Raw genomic sequence first — 19,882 nt, forward strand, 5'->3', positions numbered from 1 at the left:
AAACCAGTGTCTGTGCAGCATTAGCCTGGGCCTCTGGATTACTAGTCCAATGACAGTACCACTATGCCAACATCTCCCCCAGATAATTTCCCATTTGTTATACTCGTGCAGCAGAATTTGCCACACTTTTTCTCAGAGTAAATTGAGTAAATGCTTCTTTTCTCATTATTGGGATTTTTTTTTGGTGAATATCAGCCTCCCCTGCCTCCTTAGCTGAAAATGTTGCTTTTTGCTGAGGTACAATTTCAGCCCTCTCACCACTCACCCAGTTGGCCATTCTCTGTGCAAGGATATAGGCAACAGTGCCAGCAGCACAGCCAAGCCCAATCATACCACTGTCCACACTGGCACTTGGCAGCAGATGGCATGGTCTAGTATTCAGTGGCAAAAAAACCAAGGCCACTCTACCCCAGTGGCCAAGTACTGCCCCCCGGTGATATCAGCTAACACTGCACACACTGGTGATGGAACCTGAGATCCTCAGATATACACAGCAGAGTATGATGGGTGTTGTTCACTAGGTAGGATATATGACAGTGATTCCAGCTGATGTAGGAAGTGGAATAGGCAGTGTGTGTAGCGGAAGCTGTGGGATTAAGGTACGGCGTTAGAATAACGTAGATGGGAATTTGAGGAGAAAGATAAGCCTTCTCCGGGAGGCAGTGCCAGTCAATGAGAGACAAGTTGATGATGCCAAGCAAGGGAATCAGGAAAGTTAGATGGTCCATGTGCTGGGACAGGAGTGGGTCACTGACTTCATGGATGTGAGGAATTGAATGAAAACTGGAGTGGGGAGGGAACCGAAGGTAAAGCCAGGAGTATGAGGGAGGGGTACAGACGTGATGAGGAAGAGTCAGAAATCAGACGGAGGAGAGGCTCGATTTCGAAACAAAGAAAACGATGAGTTTTTTGTACATCCTGTCTGAGGGAGTGAGTATATATAGGGAGAGAAGAATGAGAGGCGATCTCATTGAAACATATAAAATTCTGATGGGGTTTGACAGGGTAGATGTTTCCTCTGGCTGTGAGTCTAGAGCCAGGGGTCACAGTATCAGGATAAGGGGTCAGTCACTTAGGATTAAGATGAAGAGAAATTTCTTCACCAAAAAGATTGTGAATTCTCTACCGCAGAGAGCTGAGGATGCTCAATCGCCGAATATATTCAAACCAGAGAGCGACGGACCTTTGGATACCAAAGGAAACAAGGGATAGGGTTGAAAATGGAACTGAGGTAGAAGATCAGCCACGATCTTACTGAAAGGCTGAAGGGTCTACTCCTGCTCCGATTCCTTATACAATAAGGAGAAGTGTTTTCCAGTATCAGCAGGATCAGTAACCGAAGGACACAGATTTAATGTAATTGGCAAAAGAACCAGAGGCAATATGAAGAACAAGAAATGAAACACAGCGTGTTGTCACAATCTGGAATGCACTGCCTGAAAGGATGGTGTAAGCAGGTTCAATACTGACTGTCAAATGGAAGTTGGATAAATAGTTAAAAGGAGCAATGTTTGCTGGGCTGCATCATTTTACGATTCATGCAAAAGAAGTGCTCTACCACCATCTAGTGGAGCTAGTCATTCGGTGCAGCTTCTGCTATTGTATGGAATTAAAATCCACTTAACAATGGGTAATGAAGGATGATTCTAACCCACGGTGAAAATGATTTGGGAACGCTGATGTACAACCCTCTAGGATCTCTGTGTTCCAAAGCAACTTGTATTTATATAGCACCTTTAATGTAATAAAACGTCCCAAGGTGCTTCACAGGAGCGTTATAAAACAAAATATCACACAGAGCCACGTAAGGAGATATTGGGTTAGATGTCCAAAGGCTTGGTCAAAGAGACAAGTTTTAAGGAGTCTTAAAGGAGGAAAATGAGGTAGAGAGGCCAAGCGGTTTAGGGAGGGAATTCCAGAGCTTGGAACCTAGGCATCTGAAGGCACACTCACCAATGATGGGTCAATTAAAATCTGGGATGCTCAGGAGGCCAGAATTAGAGGAGCGCAGAGATCTCAGAGGGTTGTAGGACTGCAGAGGATTAGGGAGATAGGAAGGGGTGAGGCCATGGAGGGATTTGAAAACAGGATGAGAATTTTAAACATGAGGCATCACTTTACTGGGAGCCAATGCAGGTTAGCGAACACAGGGGTGATAGGGTGAATGGGATTTGGTGCGAATTAGAACATGGGCAATAGAGTTTTGGATGACCCCAAGTTTATAGAGGATAGGATGAGAGAGGCCAGCCAGGAATGTGTTAGAATAATCAAGTTTAGAGGAAAGAAAAGGCTTGGATGTGGGTTTCAGAAGAGTTGAGGTAGGATGGGATTGGGCAATGTTACGGAGGTGACAATGCAGGTATATGATTGAAAGTTCATTTCAGGGTCAAATATAACACCGAGGTTGTGAACAGTCTGGTTCAGCCTCAGGTGTTTACCAGGGAGAGAGATGGTGTCGGTGGCGAGGTAGTGGAGATTTTGGCGGGAACTAAAGACAAAGGCTCCAGTATTTAATTGGAGGAAATTTCTGCTCACAAATTCAGGATTGCACAAGAGTTAGTTCCATTCTTATCTATCTAATTGTAGCCAGAGTATCACTTGCAAGGGCTTCTCATCCCACTCCCACACCGTCAACCTCTGCTGCCTCCAAGGATCTATCCTTGTTCCTTCCTACTTCTCATCTACATGCTGTTCCTTAGCAACATCATCTGAAAGCACAACATTAGTTTTCGCAAGTATACTGACTATCCCCAGCTCTAACTCACCACCACATTCTCTCAAACCCTTTGTTGTCTCTAAATTATCAGGCTGCTTGTCTTGCATCCAGTGCTCAGGGTGCCCAACTCACGGCAAAAATTTAAGGGACACTTAAATAGGGGCAAATGCGTAAGAGGCTGGCACAGTGACCAACCGCCCAGCATTTTCCGGAACTTTCCCACAATTTGGTCTTTCGCCCCATGTCCCAGATCAGGCATTCCTGGAACACATTTTGTCTCCAATTTCTTCTTTTGCAGGGGACTTTGTTTCCTTGTATGTGTCTGACCCGGCAAGTACGTAGTTTTGAGTCCAGGGAGCTCATGTGGCTAAAAGGATGGGTTGGTACAGTTTAGGCTCCCCCTCTTACGCATTTGCCCCTATTTAAGTGTCCCTTAAATTTTTGCCGTGAGTTGGGCACCCTGAGCACTGGATGCAAGACAAGCAGCCTGATAATTTAGAGACAACAAAGGGTTTGAGAGAATGTGGTGGTGAGTTAGAGCTGGGGATAGTCAGTATACTTGCGAAAACTAATGTTGTGCTTTCAGATGATGTTGCTAAGGAGCAGCATGTAGATGAGAAGTAGGAAGGAACAAGGATAGATCCTTGGAGGCAGCAGAGGTTGACGGTGTGGGAGTGGGATGAGAAGCCCTTGCAAGTGATACTCTGGCTACAATTAGATAGATAAGAATGGAACTAACTCTTGTGCAATCCTGAATTACTTTCCCCCATCACTGGTGAACGTGCCTTCAGCTGTCTAGACCCTAAGCTCTGGAGTTCCCTTCCTAAACCACTCCCTCTCTATTTATGGCCATGCTATCTCAGAGATTTTACTCATACATCCTAATATCCTCTTCTTTAGCTCGGTGCCAAATTTTATTTGTTAACACTTCTGTGAAGTACCTTGGGATGCTTTGCTACGTTAAAGGTGCTTAATAAATGCACATTTTGTTAATAGAGGAAAAGACTGAAATGAAAATTGCTTCTTTCTGTGTTACTGACACCAATTACCTTGATGAACACAAAATTCACAAAAAAAAATCTATTTAGCAGTGAGTCTCACTGTGTCTATTGGGAACTTACCTCCACCCCATCCTCTCCGGTGTAGCCACAACGAGTCACTCTGCAGCCTGGTACCCCAAACACAGTCATCATGGCACTCAACATGAAGGGCAGCTTGCAAAGGTCATCAGAGACACCCTCCTGTAACACCCTCGCTGCGGACGGACCTAAGCAACATAAACAACACCTCCAAGTTATATAGGAGGTCCCTACACTCATGACAGGGAAGAAAAATGAATGCAGTTTTGTCACACCGATACCAGGACTCCAAGGACAGATAACAAGGCGGTGGATGCTGGGAGCCTTGAGGCACTAGTGCGCTCCAGCTCATTTGTTGCTGCCTGTGGAGACTTCCAGTTAAAGCGCAAATTAAATGTTGGCTGGGATTAGAAAAATACTTGCATTAGCTGTGGCTCAGTGGGTAGCACACTTGCCTCTGACTCAGAAGGTTGTGAATTCAAGGCCCAGTTCAGAGATTTGAGGACATAAGCAAGGCTAGTACTCGCAGTGCAGTACTGAGGGAGTTCCGTACTGTGAAAGGTTGCTGACTTTCCTACAAGACTTTTGGGTTCTGAGGTGTACAAGATCTCATAGCACTATTTCAAAGAGCAGTGAATTTCTCCCTGGTGTTCGTTGATACATGAGAGAGAGGGAGAATTAGTTAATGTGTTCAAGATTGACCAGTTTATTAAGCAGGAAAAGGACTTGGAGCTGAAGTTGGAAATGCTGCCAATAAAATGTTCCAGATTGTAACTGTACAACCACAGGGATACTGTAGCTGCAACCACACTGTCGTTGAAGGTTGCTAATGCTGAGTAGACAAGATGCTAAGAATTAGGATAGAGATTAGAAGGCAATGCGCAATAAAACAGACCAATCATGGGAGAAAGGGAAAAATTCTAGCTGAAAAAATAATGCATAAGGAGCAATTTCTTTCTTTTGTTTAGTACAATGAGAAGGTATGCCTATGTTCATTGTATTCTGTCTGCAGATAGTATTGCACTTGTAAACTGCTTTTTGTTACTTCATAAGAAATAAAAGTATTGTAACCTGAACTATTGGCTGACTTTGTCACTGCTCAACTGAATAATGTAAGATTTTTTTAATAAGTGTTCTGACCAATATTTATCCCACAACCACCATCAATAAACCAGGTTATTTGATTATCACACTGCTGTCTGTGGGAGCTTGCTGTGCGCAAAACTGGCTGCATGTTTCCTACATCACAACTGTGTCCACACTTCAAAGTAATTCATTGGTTGTATAGCACTTTGGAACATCTTGAGGTGGTGAAAGGCGCTATGGAAATGCAAAATCTCTCTCTTGGTTTACCCGGCACCCCCAGATCCTTGGTCAATCATCTTATGGAATCCAGAACAAACTTCTCGGGGTTTACATTGGAATTCTGCATCGCCCAGGTGACTGCCTGATAGGAGGGTGGGTCAATGGTGTATGTAATTGTTGTGTGTCTGGGTGGGGTGGGTGGGCTGGTTGATCACATGTTTTAGACTGTGCCCTCTGGAGAAGCAAAGCATTTCACCAGCACAGATGCTTTTCTATCCCTCCTGCTCAGAAAGATTTTGGTGAAGAGAGTAAGTCAGTTGCTGGGGCCGTGATCTCTGCACTCACAGGGTGAGGGGTGATTCAGGGGCACCCACAGGTCTCAGGTAGCTGGGCTTCTAATTAACTGAAACTCAAACCACCCTCTTCGGGAGAGGGCAACGTGCACACCTGCCTTCAGGGAGTTAGAAGCTTTAAACATACAGAGAACATGGGTGGAAAATCTCTGACCTCTAAACATTGAAGCACAGTCAGTCAACCATCCATCATCGACTTTACAAACCAGGTTTAACACACTGCAATGAGCCTCTGCATGATGTCAAAGAGGTGAGAGAACACCCCTCTCCAGGGGGTCTCACCCTGCAAGGTTGGGTCCTCAGTGCTTTTATACTCTTAGTTTTAGCATCGACACAAAGCTCTCAACACTATGCATGGATGCCAAATTACAATGATGGGTGTGAAGACCCATGAAACAGAATCACATGATACAGGTCAACTAACTGACTTTTTTGTTTGTTTTTTGTGAATGCTTCTGGATGAGATGTTAAAGCGAGGCCCTGTCTGCCCTCTTGGGTGGAAGCCAAAGGTTTCCACAGCCACTTTTTCGAAAAAGACTACGACAGTTCTCACCAGTATTCTGGCCAATATCTATCTCTCAATTAGCATCACCAAAACAGATTCTGACAAAGGGTTATTGACTGAAACGTTATTTCTGTTCTCGTTTTCACAGAAACTGATGACTTGCTGAGCGTTTCCGGCATTTTCTATTTTAATTTCAGGTTTTCAGCATTCACAGTATTTTACTGTTGACCTAAAACAGATTCTGATCATTTATCTCATTGCTGCTTGTGGGAGCTTGCTGTGCATAAATTGGTTGCCACATTTCATACATTACAACAGTGAATGCACCTCAATTGGATTTAATTGGCTGTAAAGCACTTTGGGACATCCTGAGGTGATGAAGCGCATGATATAAATGTAAGTTCTTTATTTAGATTACGTACTTATTTATTTTGAAAGAAAAAAATGGATCAAGTACAATTCTGTGTCTTTGTGGATTGGTTGGGCCAGTAGCTGTAACCGGGGAGAAATCTGAGAGTGGAGAGCATGTGAGCGGCCGCAGATGTCTCAAAATGTAAAATTTAAATGTGTGGGTCAGTCATTACCAAACAGAAAAACGCAACAACATTTCAGATTAAGCCCTTCGACTATTCTAGATTGTTCCGCGGTGGTATAGAGAAGGAGTCACCTTGCAGCGCAATCAGTCCCGCCTCCAAAAACTCCAGGTCAACATCATTCCCAGTGGCTTTGAACTCGGCCAATTTCTCCTAGGAAGAGAAGGAAGGCGATAAGCACAGGCCCACACCTCAGAGGATGAGGGCTCCTCACCAGCTCTCTCAGCACTAACCTGGCAGACCCACACCAGCCTGCTACTTGGAATATGAATGGGCCTAAAGTTGGCATCAGGTCAGGGCAAGGTTCAGGAGCATCAATCTGCAGATTGTGTGACAGCTCCACAGTCTATTATCAATCAACCCCAACAAGTTTCCTTCATATAATGTTGAATAGACATTGCAGCAATTTGTAAAATGCCCACACATTTTCAGTTCTCAAAAAAATTGATTTTTTCTTAATTTTAATTCAGCTCTGCAGAGCAATTCAATGGTTTTATTTAAAATTTAACATCCTACCAAAAAGAACAATCTAACTGAAAAAACAAAAATTACCCCGCTTTCTATTTTTTTATTGAGAACCAGATGGGGACATACTGTCTAAACAGGGACAATTCAGGCGTTTTCAAAGCTATGATTCATTCCAGGACTTTCTGGGTGTGTGCAACTTAGCACTGAACTCAGCAACAAATTCACCCACTGACACATCAGCTACTTCATGTCTGTATGCTTCCGTATTCATGATGTCCACAGCAAAGCCAACCTACCTTCATGTGGGCAGAGTCCTTGTCAGCACAGCCAGCGTTTGAAACAATGTATAGGTATCCGTCTGATGTCCGAGTCACAATCAGATCGTCCTTTATCCCTCCCTTATCATTGGTGAATAGGGACAGCATACCCTGACCAAAAAGGAGTGAAGGGTTAGCATTGAAGGATGCACTGGCACCTAGAACCGACCCCTAAAGTCAGAGGAACTAAGGAAAATCAATTTGGCAAGGGTCATTATAAATTTCCTATAAAAATGTTCTACCAAATGTTCTTCCTGTTGGCATGCAATTCACAGGAGCTGGCCTAGGCAGCAAGTGGTACCATGCTATTTGACAGCAGAGGCATCACAGTAAAAGCTCACACTGATGTACACATTCGGGTAGAGATCGCTGGATGATGATCAGGAACATAAGCTCAGGTCGATTCCCCCACCCTCACCATTCCACCAAGGCTGAATGTGGCACACCTACACCCCCACCCTCCCCAACATGATCAATGATAGTTTCATGCTCACCATTACTGAGACTAAATCCCAGATTTATTAATTAATTGAATTTAAATGCCACCAGCTGCTGTGGTTTGATTTGAACCCATGTCCCCAGAGCATTAACCTAAACCACCGGGTTACTATTCCAGTGAGATTACCACTGCTCCACCACTTCCCAGCTGTCTGTGTGAAGTGGGCTAGCTGATGGCAAGCATCAGTTAGAAAGCTGATCCCACTACAGCTAATTTTTGCAAGATTATGTTACCAATTCGGGTGATTCAAATGAGGATTCAATTTGAGATGAACTAACTTGGCACAGGCCAGAAATTGAACATGTGACCTCATTTGAATCACCCAAATTGGTAACATAATCTTGCAAAAGTCATTTGAAACTGCTACAGAAAAGTTGAATCAGATGAACAGCAGCGGTTCAAGGCGGCGGCTCCACCACCACCATCTCAAGGTCATTTAGGGTTGGACAACAAATACTTGTGACACTCTCTTCCCATGAAAGAACAAAATACACTGTGCAAAATGAATCAGCAAAGTTCCTCATAAACGTTAGTACTTTTAGAGTGCCTGGACATTCAGCTGGTTACTGAGTTGACATTGTTTTATGAACTCATTTTACCCATCAGTTAATTATAGACATACACATGAGACTCTGGGACTATGCTTGAGTAAATGATGACTTTCATCCAATTGAGCTGCAAACCAAAGATTGCCAGAATTACACTGTACGCATTCCCAACTTTACCCCCATCTCTTCCGATTGCTGGATTCCTGTTCTGCGCACCAGCTGACCAGTGTTACACCATTCAGCTTAGACAGTGGGCGATTGTAGACTATTTGGTGAAAGGCAGCATCACAAGTTTCTCCTCACTCAAGATGAATGTATAAGTGCTTCCTGACAGGAAGTTTTGCACAGTAATCAGGAGCACGAAGTCAGAGAACGGTGCTTCTCCTCCCTAACGCATGAGGCTAAGGCTAACCACAGAACCTGATTGCAAACAGCAAGACCGGGAGACAAACGCAGGATCTTCTGGTCTGTGCGTCTTCAGGCAATGCCAGCCGCTTTACCAGTCATGGCTCAGGTGGTAGCATTCTTGCTTCAGAAGGTTGTGGGTTCAAGTCTTACTCTTGAGGGCTGAGCACAAAATCTGGACTAACATTCCAGTATAGCATTGAGGGAGTGCTGCATGGTTGAAGGTGCCGTTTTTCAAATGAGACTTTAACCCATAGCCCTGTCTGACCTCTCAGTGAATGTGATAGATCCCATGGCATTATTCAGAGCTCCCCCAGTGTTCTGGCCAATATTTATCCATCAAGAGATATCACTAAAGCAGATTTTCTGGTAACTGATCTCATTGTTGATTGTGGGATCTTGCTGTGTGCAAATGGATTGATGCATTTCCTACAGTACTACAGTGCTTCACAAGTACTTCATTGGCTGTAAAGCGGTTTGCAATGTTCTGAGGTTGTGAAAGTCACCACATAAGTGCAAGTTCTTTCCTTCACTGCCGTGGTCCGAGACAGAGCAGTGGACCATAAGAATCGAGGTCGCGTGTTTTTGATGAGAGAAATTTGATACTCACCTGGTTGTCCTTGAGCTCAACGATGTCCCCAACAACCAAACTCTCCATGAACTTCACTCGGTCTTTCCCCGTCACCTTGCTCTGAAACAAAGGACATACTCAATGTAGACACCATTCCTTGTAAAGCAGATGCAAGAACTTCAAGTATGTCAGAGACGAAATAAAAAATTATGTTCTCAAAGCTAGAAGTAGATTGTAGATGAAAGGTGGAGAACATGGAGAACCACCTACATCTTTTGCTCCTTCCTGAGGATGGAGGAACAAACTGAGATTTTCATGTCCACTTCATGAAACATACTTTGGCGTGGACATTTATCTTAATTACATACATGAGGGTGCAGGTTTGATCTCAAGTAAAACTCCAGGCCAACCTCAGATCTCCACTGTTCTACCCTGGTCTGCAACCCTCCAAACAAGCATTCACCCTGGTGCCACACATTCTGTTTCATGGAGTACTTTGTTATTTCAGTCGAAATCTACTCTTATAACTCTAATCTTAGTACTTGGTCTCTATCTCGATAATCTCCTCCAGCTCTTGACCCTACAAGAAATCTATGGTCACCCAACTTTAGCTTCTTGACCATCTCTGATTTAAATTGCCCTACAATTGGCAGGTCTTTGGCTGGCTAGGCAATAAGCTTTGGAATTCTCCCCTTTGATCTCTCTGCTTTGCTTTCCTCCTTTAAGATGCTCCCTAAACACTGGCCTTTTTGACCTGGTTTTTGGCTATCTGCCCCAACATCTCCTTTCGTGGTTCATTGCCAAATTTTGCTTTATAATGCTCCTGTGAAGCGTCTCGGGGTGTTTTATTACATAAAGGTGCTACATAAATACAAATAATTGTTGTTGCGCCATTTCAGTCTAAACTTACCCCTATAAACTCCTATCCAATGTTTCTCTATCTCAGTCCAAACCTGCCTCTATAACCCTAAACCACATATTTTAACGACAAGGCCTCAAATGCTTGGGTCAAATTTTGGTTGATAACACTCTTATGAAGTGCCTTGGGACATTTTGTTACATTAAAGGTGCTACATTAATGCAAGTTGTTGATTGCTTGTTCCATAATTACTTTCCGAAGGGAAAAGATGTTTAATTCCTGAGTCTCACTCGAGTTTACTTCACAGAGTCACAGAATGGATACAGCACAGGGTGCCTTTTTTGCCTGTCACTTCTGTGCTGGCTCTCCAAAGAAGCAATTCACCGACTGTCACCCACTCCCATTCTCCCCGTAGCCCTGCACATTCTTACTTTTCAGATAATAATCCAATTCCCTCTTTTCTATGCCTCGATTGAACCTGCCTCCACCACACACTAAGGCAGCGCAATCCAGATGCTAACCATTTGCTGCGTGAAAGTTTCTCCTCGTGTTGCCATTACTTCTTTTACCAATTAACTTAAATCTGCACCCTCTTGTTCTCAATCATTCCACCAATGGGAACAGTTTTTCCCTAACTACCCTGTCCAGACCCCTCATGATTTTGAATATCTCTATCAAATCTCCTCTCAACCTTCTCTTCTCCAAGGACAACAGTCCCAACTTCTCCAATCTATCTACGTAACTGAAGTTCTTCTTCCATGGGACCATTCTCGTGAATCATCTCTGCACTCTCTCCAATTTCTCAGAATCCTTCCTAAAGTATGGTGCGCAGAACCAGATGCAATACACCAGTTGAGTTGAACCAGTATTTGAGACAATTTAACATAAGTTCCTTGCTTTTGTACTCTGTGCCCCTATTAATAAAGCCTAGGATGCTGTATGCTATATTAAACACGCTCTCAACCTGTCTTGCCACTTTCAATGATTGGTGCACACACACAACCAGGTCCCTCTGCTCCTGAACCCCTCTTCAGAATTGTACTCTTTATTTTATATTGTCTCTCCACAGTCTTCCTACCAAAATGAATCACTTCACATTTTTCTGCATTAAATTTCATCTGCCACTTGTCTGCCCATTCCACTATCCTGTCTATGACCTTTTGAAGTTCTACACTATTCTCCTCACAGGTTACAATACTTCCAAATTTGAATTTTACATTCTCTAGTTCGGTTCTCTTGGTCTAAAACATATACGCTGTTGAGATATACATCATCTCTTCCTCTCAGAAATGCATCATGTCCCCTTCTCGATCCTCGATCTTCATTTCTCCAGCAAAAATGTGTTCAGCTCTGAGCCTCTCCTCAGTTGAAGTCCAAGCTCTTCATCGCCCTTGTTGCTCTTCCCCGACTGCCTCTCTGATATCCTTTTCAAGGTAGAATGCTCAAAGTTACACAAAATATTCCAAATACAGCCCACTAAGTGATCTGTACAAGGGCAACAGAATTTCTACCCAATTTAGAGTTAAACAGCCCCAAAACAGACCCTGGGAACAGCACAGCTTGTTTGCTGTTATACTGACTGGGAAACATTAATGAATCGTCACTATTTAGATTCCCTTCCTGCTCCACCTTTGTTAAATAGGACTCATTTTTACATGTTTTGCAGGCAGACTCAGCTCTTGCCACCTCTCTACGAATCTCCCTCTAGAATGTCTATTCACTTGTAAACAAGGGCCTTGCTATCCCTGAACTTATTGTGGGGAACTGAATCAACATGATGGACTTAACAGAAACCTGGCTGAAAGGTGATGACACTTTTTACCTTAATGAAGCTACAGCTGGCTACACCTTCCATCACTTACCACACCAAGATTGTTGTGGTGCGGTGTGGCACTTATCACTAGCTCATGCCTTGGCCTGACCCTCTCCCTCTTGGGCATCTCACCTTGTTCCGTCCTCTCACCTCTCAATCAAATGCATTATTCTCTACTTCAAGTGCAATAACATTTTTTTTGACCAAGTTATCTTCACCATTTTCCTCCCTCAGCTTCTGGACTGAACGATTTCTCATCCTTGCTGATTTCAACCTCCATCTCAACTCATCTTGTTCTCCCTTCTGAGTTCACTGCCCTCTCACCCTCTCTAAATCTCTCCCTCCATATTCATGGGCACTCCCTTGACCTTGTCATCTCATATCTTACTCGTCCCATCGTATCAATCACAGATAATGCCATCTTTGATCACTTTCTTGTATAACGCTCCACCCACATCCAAATTGTACCTCCTTCTCTATCCATTCCTAGGAAGAAAATTATTCACTTAAAATTGCACTTTCAAAAATCCAACTATCTAGCTTTTGGCACTTCATTTGCCACAACATTTCTGTAGCTACTGATTTACTCAACACACCCTCACTTCCACCTTTATGCCCTACTCCTTCATCAGACCATTACTCTCTTTCATCCTGGCCATTCCCCTGATATGGCTTTCATCTGCGCTCTCTTAAGTCTAAGGGATGCAGACTTAAAAGGATATGGTGGACAATTGGTTTAGCCATCCACTGCCAGATCTGGCTGGACCATATACAACATTGTTGGATTCTGTTCTTGTCTGCTAAAACTGCTCGCTATTCCAGGATCATCCTGGAATGCAAAGATAACCCAGCTTCTTTTCTCTACTGCAAGCTGTCCTCTTAACCCTCTCTCCCTGCATCTTCACCTCCGACAAGGAGTGTGAGGAGTTCATGGACTGCTTTGTCACTAAGATTGAGACCATCCAATCAGCTGTCTCTGCTGCATTCCTCCCTTCCACTAGCCCACCTGGTCAAATTTCCTCTAAATTTCGTTCCAGCCCTAGCCCTGGACTCGCATCTTTCTCTAGTTTCTCTTATATCTGTCATGAGTGCCCAGAGCTTGGCATCTTTGATAAAACTTACATAACAACAAATCCTCCTTGTCAGTGCTACAATGAAGTGGGGGGTGCTCCTGGATGTGCAATGTCCAGATTCTGGTCTTACCTGTAGCATGTGGGATACATCGAATAATGAGCAGTGCTGGCGGGTGTGCAGGTGCGAGTTGATGTGACTGTCCTTATACTGAACAGGCATACTCCACCCTGCAAATTCTACCATCCGAGCTCCTTTACTCTGATGGAACTCATATAGTGCTGTCTTCTTGAGAGATTCCTGAAAAGAAAAAACACAACTAGATTCACAAATGGATGCTCAATGATCTTGGCATTGTTAGGGCTGAATCTGGGATGCACTTATTTCCAAAAATTGACTCCAAATACACAGCACAGGTCTCCCTTCTGTCATGAAACAGCTGGGTGGGTTTCCCTCTCTCCTCCTTACCTACCACACAAGATGAATACATCAGTCCTTTCTTTATAGCTGGGAGATATGGGGAGAAAAATAAGATAAAAATAGATAATTGTCTTGCCCCTGCTCGTTTAACATCCTCTTTAACCCAGTTTATGACCACCCCCCCACTAAGTGTCAACCTTGGTTCAATTGGTAACACTTGTCAAAGATCATTGACCCAAAACATTAACTTTATTTCTCTCTCCACACATGGTGCTTGATCTGCTGAGTATTTCCAACATGTTGGTTTTATGTCTGACATCAGTGGTGGGGAAGTTATTGGAAACCATTATCAGGAACAAAATAAACTTTCACTGGAAAGATATGGGTTAATCGAAGCACAGCAACATGGATTTGTTAAGGACTAACTTGATTGAATCCTTCGATGAGACAGAGAAGTTTGATCAAGGTATTGCAGTAAATTTTGAATATATGGAGGCATTTGACAAAATAACACACAAAATGATTATTAAGATGGAGGCCCATGAAATTAAGAGGAAAGTGGCAGTTTGGATTTGAAATTGACTCAGTGACAGGGTGCAGAGGGTGATAGTGGATGGATGTTTTTCAGTACAGGAGGTACTTTGCAATGGTATTTCCCAAGGGACAGTTTTGGGTCCATTACTGTTTTCAATTGTTATAAACAATATAGACTTAAGAGTAGGGGGCAACATTCTAAGATTTGAAGATGATACGAAACTTGGCAAAATAGATAACAAGGGTAGGTATAAGGTGACATAGACAGAATGGTGAAATGGGTAGAAGCGTAGCAGATGGAGTTCAATGCGAAGAAGTGTGAAGTAAAGCACTTTTGAAGGAATATCATGGAAAAACAGTATACTTTAAATGGCACAATTTTGAAAAGTGTAGATGAGCAAAGACGCCTTGGTATCCATATATACAAATCCTTAAAGGTGGCAGGCCAAGTTGATAAGGTGATTAAAAGAGCACCTGGTTGACTTGGATTTATAAATATAGAAATTGAACATAAAAGCAAAGAGATAATTGCTGGAACTTTATAAATCACTGGTTAGGCCTCAGCTGGAGTATTGCAGACACGTCTGGGTACCACACTTCAGGAAAGATGTAAAGGCCTTAAAAAGGGTATAGAGGCAATTACCAGGGATGAGGGACAGAGAACTGGACCAGTTTGGGCCACTCTCTTTGGAACAAAGAAGGTTAACAAGCACCTAATAGAGATTTTCATGACAATGAGAAGTTTTCAGAGTAGATAGAGCAAAACTGTTCCCTCAGACGAGTGAATCATAGATTCAAAAAAGACTTAGAGGGGAGATTAAAAGAAATTTTTCACAGAGTTGTCAGGATTTTGAACACTTTCTTTGAAAAGCTAGTGCAAGCTGATTCCATAAATAATTTTTGAAGTGAGTTGAACAGGTACTTGAGGTGGTGGAACTTTCAGGATTATGGACAAAAGTGGGGATGTGGGACTAAGCATAACTGCTCTTTCCAACAGCCAGCACAGGTATGATGGGCTGATTGACCTCCTAATATTCTGTAAGTGCCAATGATACTATCATCTGGTCAATTAGCTCACTGCTGTCTGTGGGGTCTTGCTGCATTCAAATTGGCTGATGTATTTCCCTAAATTACAACAGTGACAACGATCCAATGATTGTGATGTGTTTTGGGATATTCTGAAGGTATGAAAGGGGTATAATTTCTAATGTCTTTGGTTTGGTGTTCACATTTTCCTTATGCCTCAAACTTGCTTTACCTAGGTTAAAGCTGTATGAATATAAGCTGCTGCTCCAGAAGCCAACTTTATCCAGACGTTGACAGGCTGAGTGCTTTAGTCTGCCAATTCACCAAAGGGATAAACTTTTTCCCTTATTGGTATCTGCGCATCTTCCTAAATCATGGTGGCAGGGCTGGGGAGGAAGACAGTGCAGTCAGAAGCAAAGTCAAGACCCATGACTTTAATTAATGTGCTTGTACATGACTGCAGTGTTTCCTGTCCCTCTGGTAACCACAAAACAAGATGCAGTCACCAAGACCTTTAAGTAACATTGCAAATACCGGTGGTCAGGTGACAACTCTAGCCACCAATTCCACTTTTGCCTCAACATCACGATGAACTTACAAGGAAGACAACAGACCAGAAAACAGCACTTTCCAAGAATAAACCCAAATATAGCTCAGCGGGCAGTGTCCCTGATTGGGCTGCACTGATCCCCAGGTGTGATCTCTGATCTTTCCTGTTAGTTGATTGCTGGTGAGGTCAGGGTTAGTGGTGGAGGAAGGAAGGAGGAGGAAAAATTGTGAAATTTTATAGGAAACTGGGAACATCTTACCCAAGTGTCCTGCTTTGACTAGCATAGAGGGTCACTGGGACTATCATGACTTGTATCCAGTCAGGTCACCACCCACCACTCATGTAACATCTTTAATGTAGAAAAACATCCGAAGTGCTTAGAGCATAAGGCGTAGGAGCAGAAGTAGGCTATTCGGCCCATCGAGCCTGCTCTGCCATTCAATGAGATCATGGCTGATCTGCTAATCCTCAACTCCACTTTCCTGCCTTTTCCCCATAACCCTTGATTCTGTTACTGGTTAAGAATCTATCTCAGCCTTGAAAATACTTAATGATCCACCCTCTACAGTGAAGAGTTCCACAGATTAACAACCCTCTGAGAGAAGAAATTCCTCCTCATCTCTGTCTTAAATCGGCTGCCCCTCACTCTTCAGATTATGCCCTCTGGTCCTACACTCTCCACAAGGGGAAACAACCTCTCAACATCTACCCTGTCAAGCCCCCTAAGAATCTTATGTTTCAATAAGGTCGCCTTTCATTCTTCTAAACTCCAATGAGTACAGGCCCAACCTACTCAACTCTCTCCTTATAAGTCCCTCCATACCAGGGATCAACCTACGGAACCTTCTCTGGACTGCCTCCAATGCCAGTACATCTTTCCTTAGATAAGGGGATCAAAACTGTTCAAAGTATTCTAGGTGTGGTCTAACTAGTGCCTTGTATAGTTTTGGCAAGCCTTCCCTATTTTTAATACTCCATTTCCTTTGAAATAAAGGGCAACATTCCATTTGCCTTTCTTATTACCTGCTGAAACTTGTATGCTAGCTTTTTGGGATTCATGCACAAGGACCCCCAAATCCCTGTGCTGCAGCTTTCTTCAATATTTCTCCATTTAAGTAATATTCAGCTCCTTTATTCTTCCAGCCAAAGTGCATAATCTCACATTTTCCCACATTATATTCCATCTGCTAAATCTTTGCCCACTTACGTAACCTGTCTATATCCCTCTGTAGACTCTTTGTGTCATCCTCACCACATGCCTTGCCACTGATTTTTGTGTCATCCGCAAACTTGGTGATAATACATTCATTTCCCTCATCTGAGTCATTAATATATATTGTAAGCAATTGTGGCCCCAGTACTAATCCCTGTGGCACTCCACTAGTTACAGGTTGTGTCAGGAAGATATATTAATGAATCATAGGTGATAGGTGAAGAAGTGGGAATGTGTTCACAGTTTATTCAAAAGAATTCTGAGGAGCAGGTTGCAGAAATGTTTAAAGATTTTGTGCGTGAAGGGAAAGTCTTTCCATGTGTACAGGGTGGAGTAGATAAAGGTGTTAACATTTTAAGAGACACAGGGGCTAGTCAATCCTTAATGCTGTGGGATAATGATATTTGTTCAAAGGGGGTATTGCAGGAGCGGGTAATAATAAGTGGGGTCCATGGAGATGTGAAATCTATTCCATTATGGAAGGTAAATTTAAAGAGAAAATAGAAGACAGGTGAAGTCATAGTTGGAGTGGTGGAAAAATTGCCCATTTGCAGGGGTTCACTTTATTCTAGGTAATGAGGGAAAGGGAGGTAGAGAGGTAGAGACAAAGCAGAGAATTATAGACCAGTCAGCCTGACGCCAGTAGTGGGGAAAATTCTAGAGTCCATTATAAAAGATTTAATAGCTGAGCACTTGGAAAACTGTGGCAGAATCGGACAGAGTCAGCATGCATTTACGAAAGGGAAGTCATGCTTGACAAATCAACTGGAATTTTTCGAGAATGTAACTAGTAGAGTTGTTGAGGGGGAGCCCAGTGGATGTGGTTTATTTGGACTTTCAGAAGGCTTTCGACAAAGTCCCAATTAAGAGATTAGTGTGCAAAATTAAAGCGCATGGGATTGGGGGTAGTGTATTGAGATGGATAGAAAACTGGTTGGCAGACAGGAAACAAAGAGTAGGAATAAACAAGTCTTTTTCCCAATGGCAGACAGTGACTAGTGGGGTACCGCAGGGATCGGTGCTGGGACCCCAGCTATTCACAATATATATTAATGATTTAGATGAGGGAATTAAATGTAATATCTCCAAATTTGCAGATGACACAAAGCTGGTGGGAGGGTGAGCTGTGAGGAGGATGCTTCAGTATGATTTGGACAAGCTGAGTGAGTGGGTGAATGCATGGCAGATGCAGTATAATGTGGATAAATGTGAGGTTATCCACTTTGGTAGCAAAAACAGAAAGGCAGATTATTATCTGAATGGCTATAAATTGAGAGAGGGGAATGTGGAACAAGGCCTGGGTGACCTCATCGTTGAAGGTAAGCATGCAGGTGCAGGTAAAGAAGGCAAATGGTTTGTTGGCCTTCATAGCGAGAGGATTCAAGTACAGGAGCAGGGCTGTCTTGCTGCAATTATACAGGGCCTTGGTGAGATCACACCTAGAATATTGTGTGCAGTTTTGGTCTCCTTATCTGAGGAAGGATGTTCTTGCTATAGAGGGAGTGCAGCGAAGGTTTACCAGACTGCTTTCTGGAGTGGCGGGACTGACGTATGAGGAGAGATTGAGGGGGTTGGGATTATGTTCGCTGGAGTTCAGAAGAATGAGGGGGGGGGATCTCATAGAAACCTATAAAATTCTAACAGGACTAGACAGGGTAGATGCAGGAAGGATGTTCCTGATGGTGGGGGAGTCCAGAACCAGGGGTCACAGTCTGAGGATATGGGGTAGATCATTTAGGACTGAGATGAGGAAAAATTTCTTCACCCAGAGAGTGGTGAGCCTGTGGAATTTGCTACCACAGAAAGTAGTTGAGGCCAAAACATCGTATGTTTTCAAGAAGGAGTTAGATATAGCTCTTGGGGCAAAAGGGATCAAAGGATATGGGGAGAAAGTGGGAGCAGGCTATTGAGTTGGATGATCAGCCATGATCATAATGAATGGCGGAGCAGGCTCGAAGGGCCGAATGACCTACTCTTGCTCCTAGTTTCTATGTTTTAATGATATAGCTGGATTGCAAATGTGGGTGATGCCTATCAAAAAAGAACAATAAATTTCAATGGACACTGGAGTGTCAGAAGTCATTTGATAGTTTGAAAACTGTATTAACTACGACACCAGTTTTGGAAGTATCCAATTATGCCGAGCAATTCAAGTTGGCCGTTGATGCAAGCGATATAGGCATTAGGGCCATACTGTTACAAGAAGATGACACTGGAATTGAAAAACCAGTAAGCTGAATGTACAACACAGAAGATATTCAACGATTGAAAAACAGACTTTGGATTTGGTGTTAGCATTGCAGCATTTTGAAATTTATGTTGCAAACAATTTGTCAGAAACAATTGTTTATACAGACCATAATCCTTTGAAGTTTCTGGATAAATTTCGAGACAAAAGTGCAAGACTTTTCAGATGGAGTTTATTATTACAATCATTTAATCTACAGATTATACATGCTGCTGGAAGAGAAAATCTGTTCGCAGATGCGATATCAAGAGCTTGAAGCTTAAAGGAAAATTAGACATTAAAAAAATACCTGGAGACTGAACTGGAGTGATTTCTGTTGATACCAAAGACTTGTGTATGTATATTGTATATTGTTAATGCATGCATCTGGTAATGTAATAGGGTAATAAGTATAGTAGATAGTGTGAGATGGGTTAAAAAAAATGAAGCCGTCTTTTAGAATTATGGCGGTTCATTTTTCCATAGAAAGGGGAATGTCAGGAAGAAATATTAATGTATATAATGTTATTGAAAATTATTTTTTTAAATAGAGGTTTAGTCTGTGTGTGTTAATTGGATTAAAGTCAGCTAGTTTGGGTGCTTTGATGTATAGTAGTTTTGAGATGTACACAGTAAGGTAGAGCACATTTGCATTTTGTTTAACAGAGCATTCAAAGATTGGGGGTGAAATCTTGCACATAGCTAGGAGACACCAAGCAATGTGTTTATATTACTAATAAAATTGGTACTATGAAAGGGGTTTTATTGTTAGAAGAGGTGGAGTTCAAAGGGCCTGGTGATACAATGAGA

General features: G+C 42.8%; 1 protein-coding gene across 1 annotated transcript in view; it reads right to left on the reverse strand.

Annotated features, from left to right (window-relative positions):
- Positions 1-19,882, reverse strand: part of amt (aminomethyltransferase) — a 37,525-nt gene that overhangs the window by 10,535 nt on the left and 7,108 nt on the right. The window contains exons 2-6 of the mRNA XM_078543813.1: positions 13,235-13,402; positions 9,399-9,479; positions 7,316-7,447; positions 6,626-6,704; positions 3,838-3,983 (exon numbers count right to left, since the gene is read on the reverse strand). Of these exons, the coding sequence (XP_078399939.1) occupies positions 3,838-3,983; positions 6,626-6,704; positions 7,316-7,447; positions 9,399-9,479; positions 13,235-13,402 (606 nt within the window). The remainder of the gene's footprint in view (positions 1-3,837; positions 3,984-6,625; positions 6,705-7,315; positions 7,448-9,398; positions 9,480-13,234; positions 13,403-19,882) is intronic.

Source organism: Cetorhinus maximus, chromosome 6 (genome assembly GCF_964194155.1).
Source record: "Cetorhinus maximus chromosome 6, sCetMax3.hap1.1, whole genome shotgun sequence".
Classification (NCBI taxonomy): domain Eukaryota; kingdom Metazoa; phylum Chordata; class Chondrichthyes; order Lamniformes; family Cetorhinidae; genus Cetorhinus; species Cetorhinus maximus.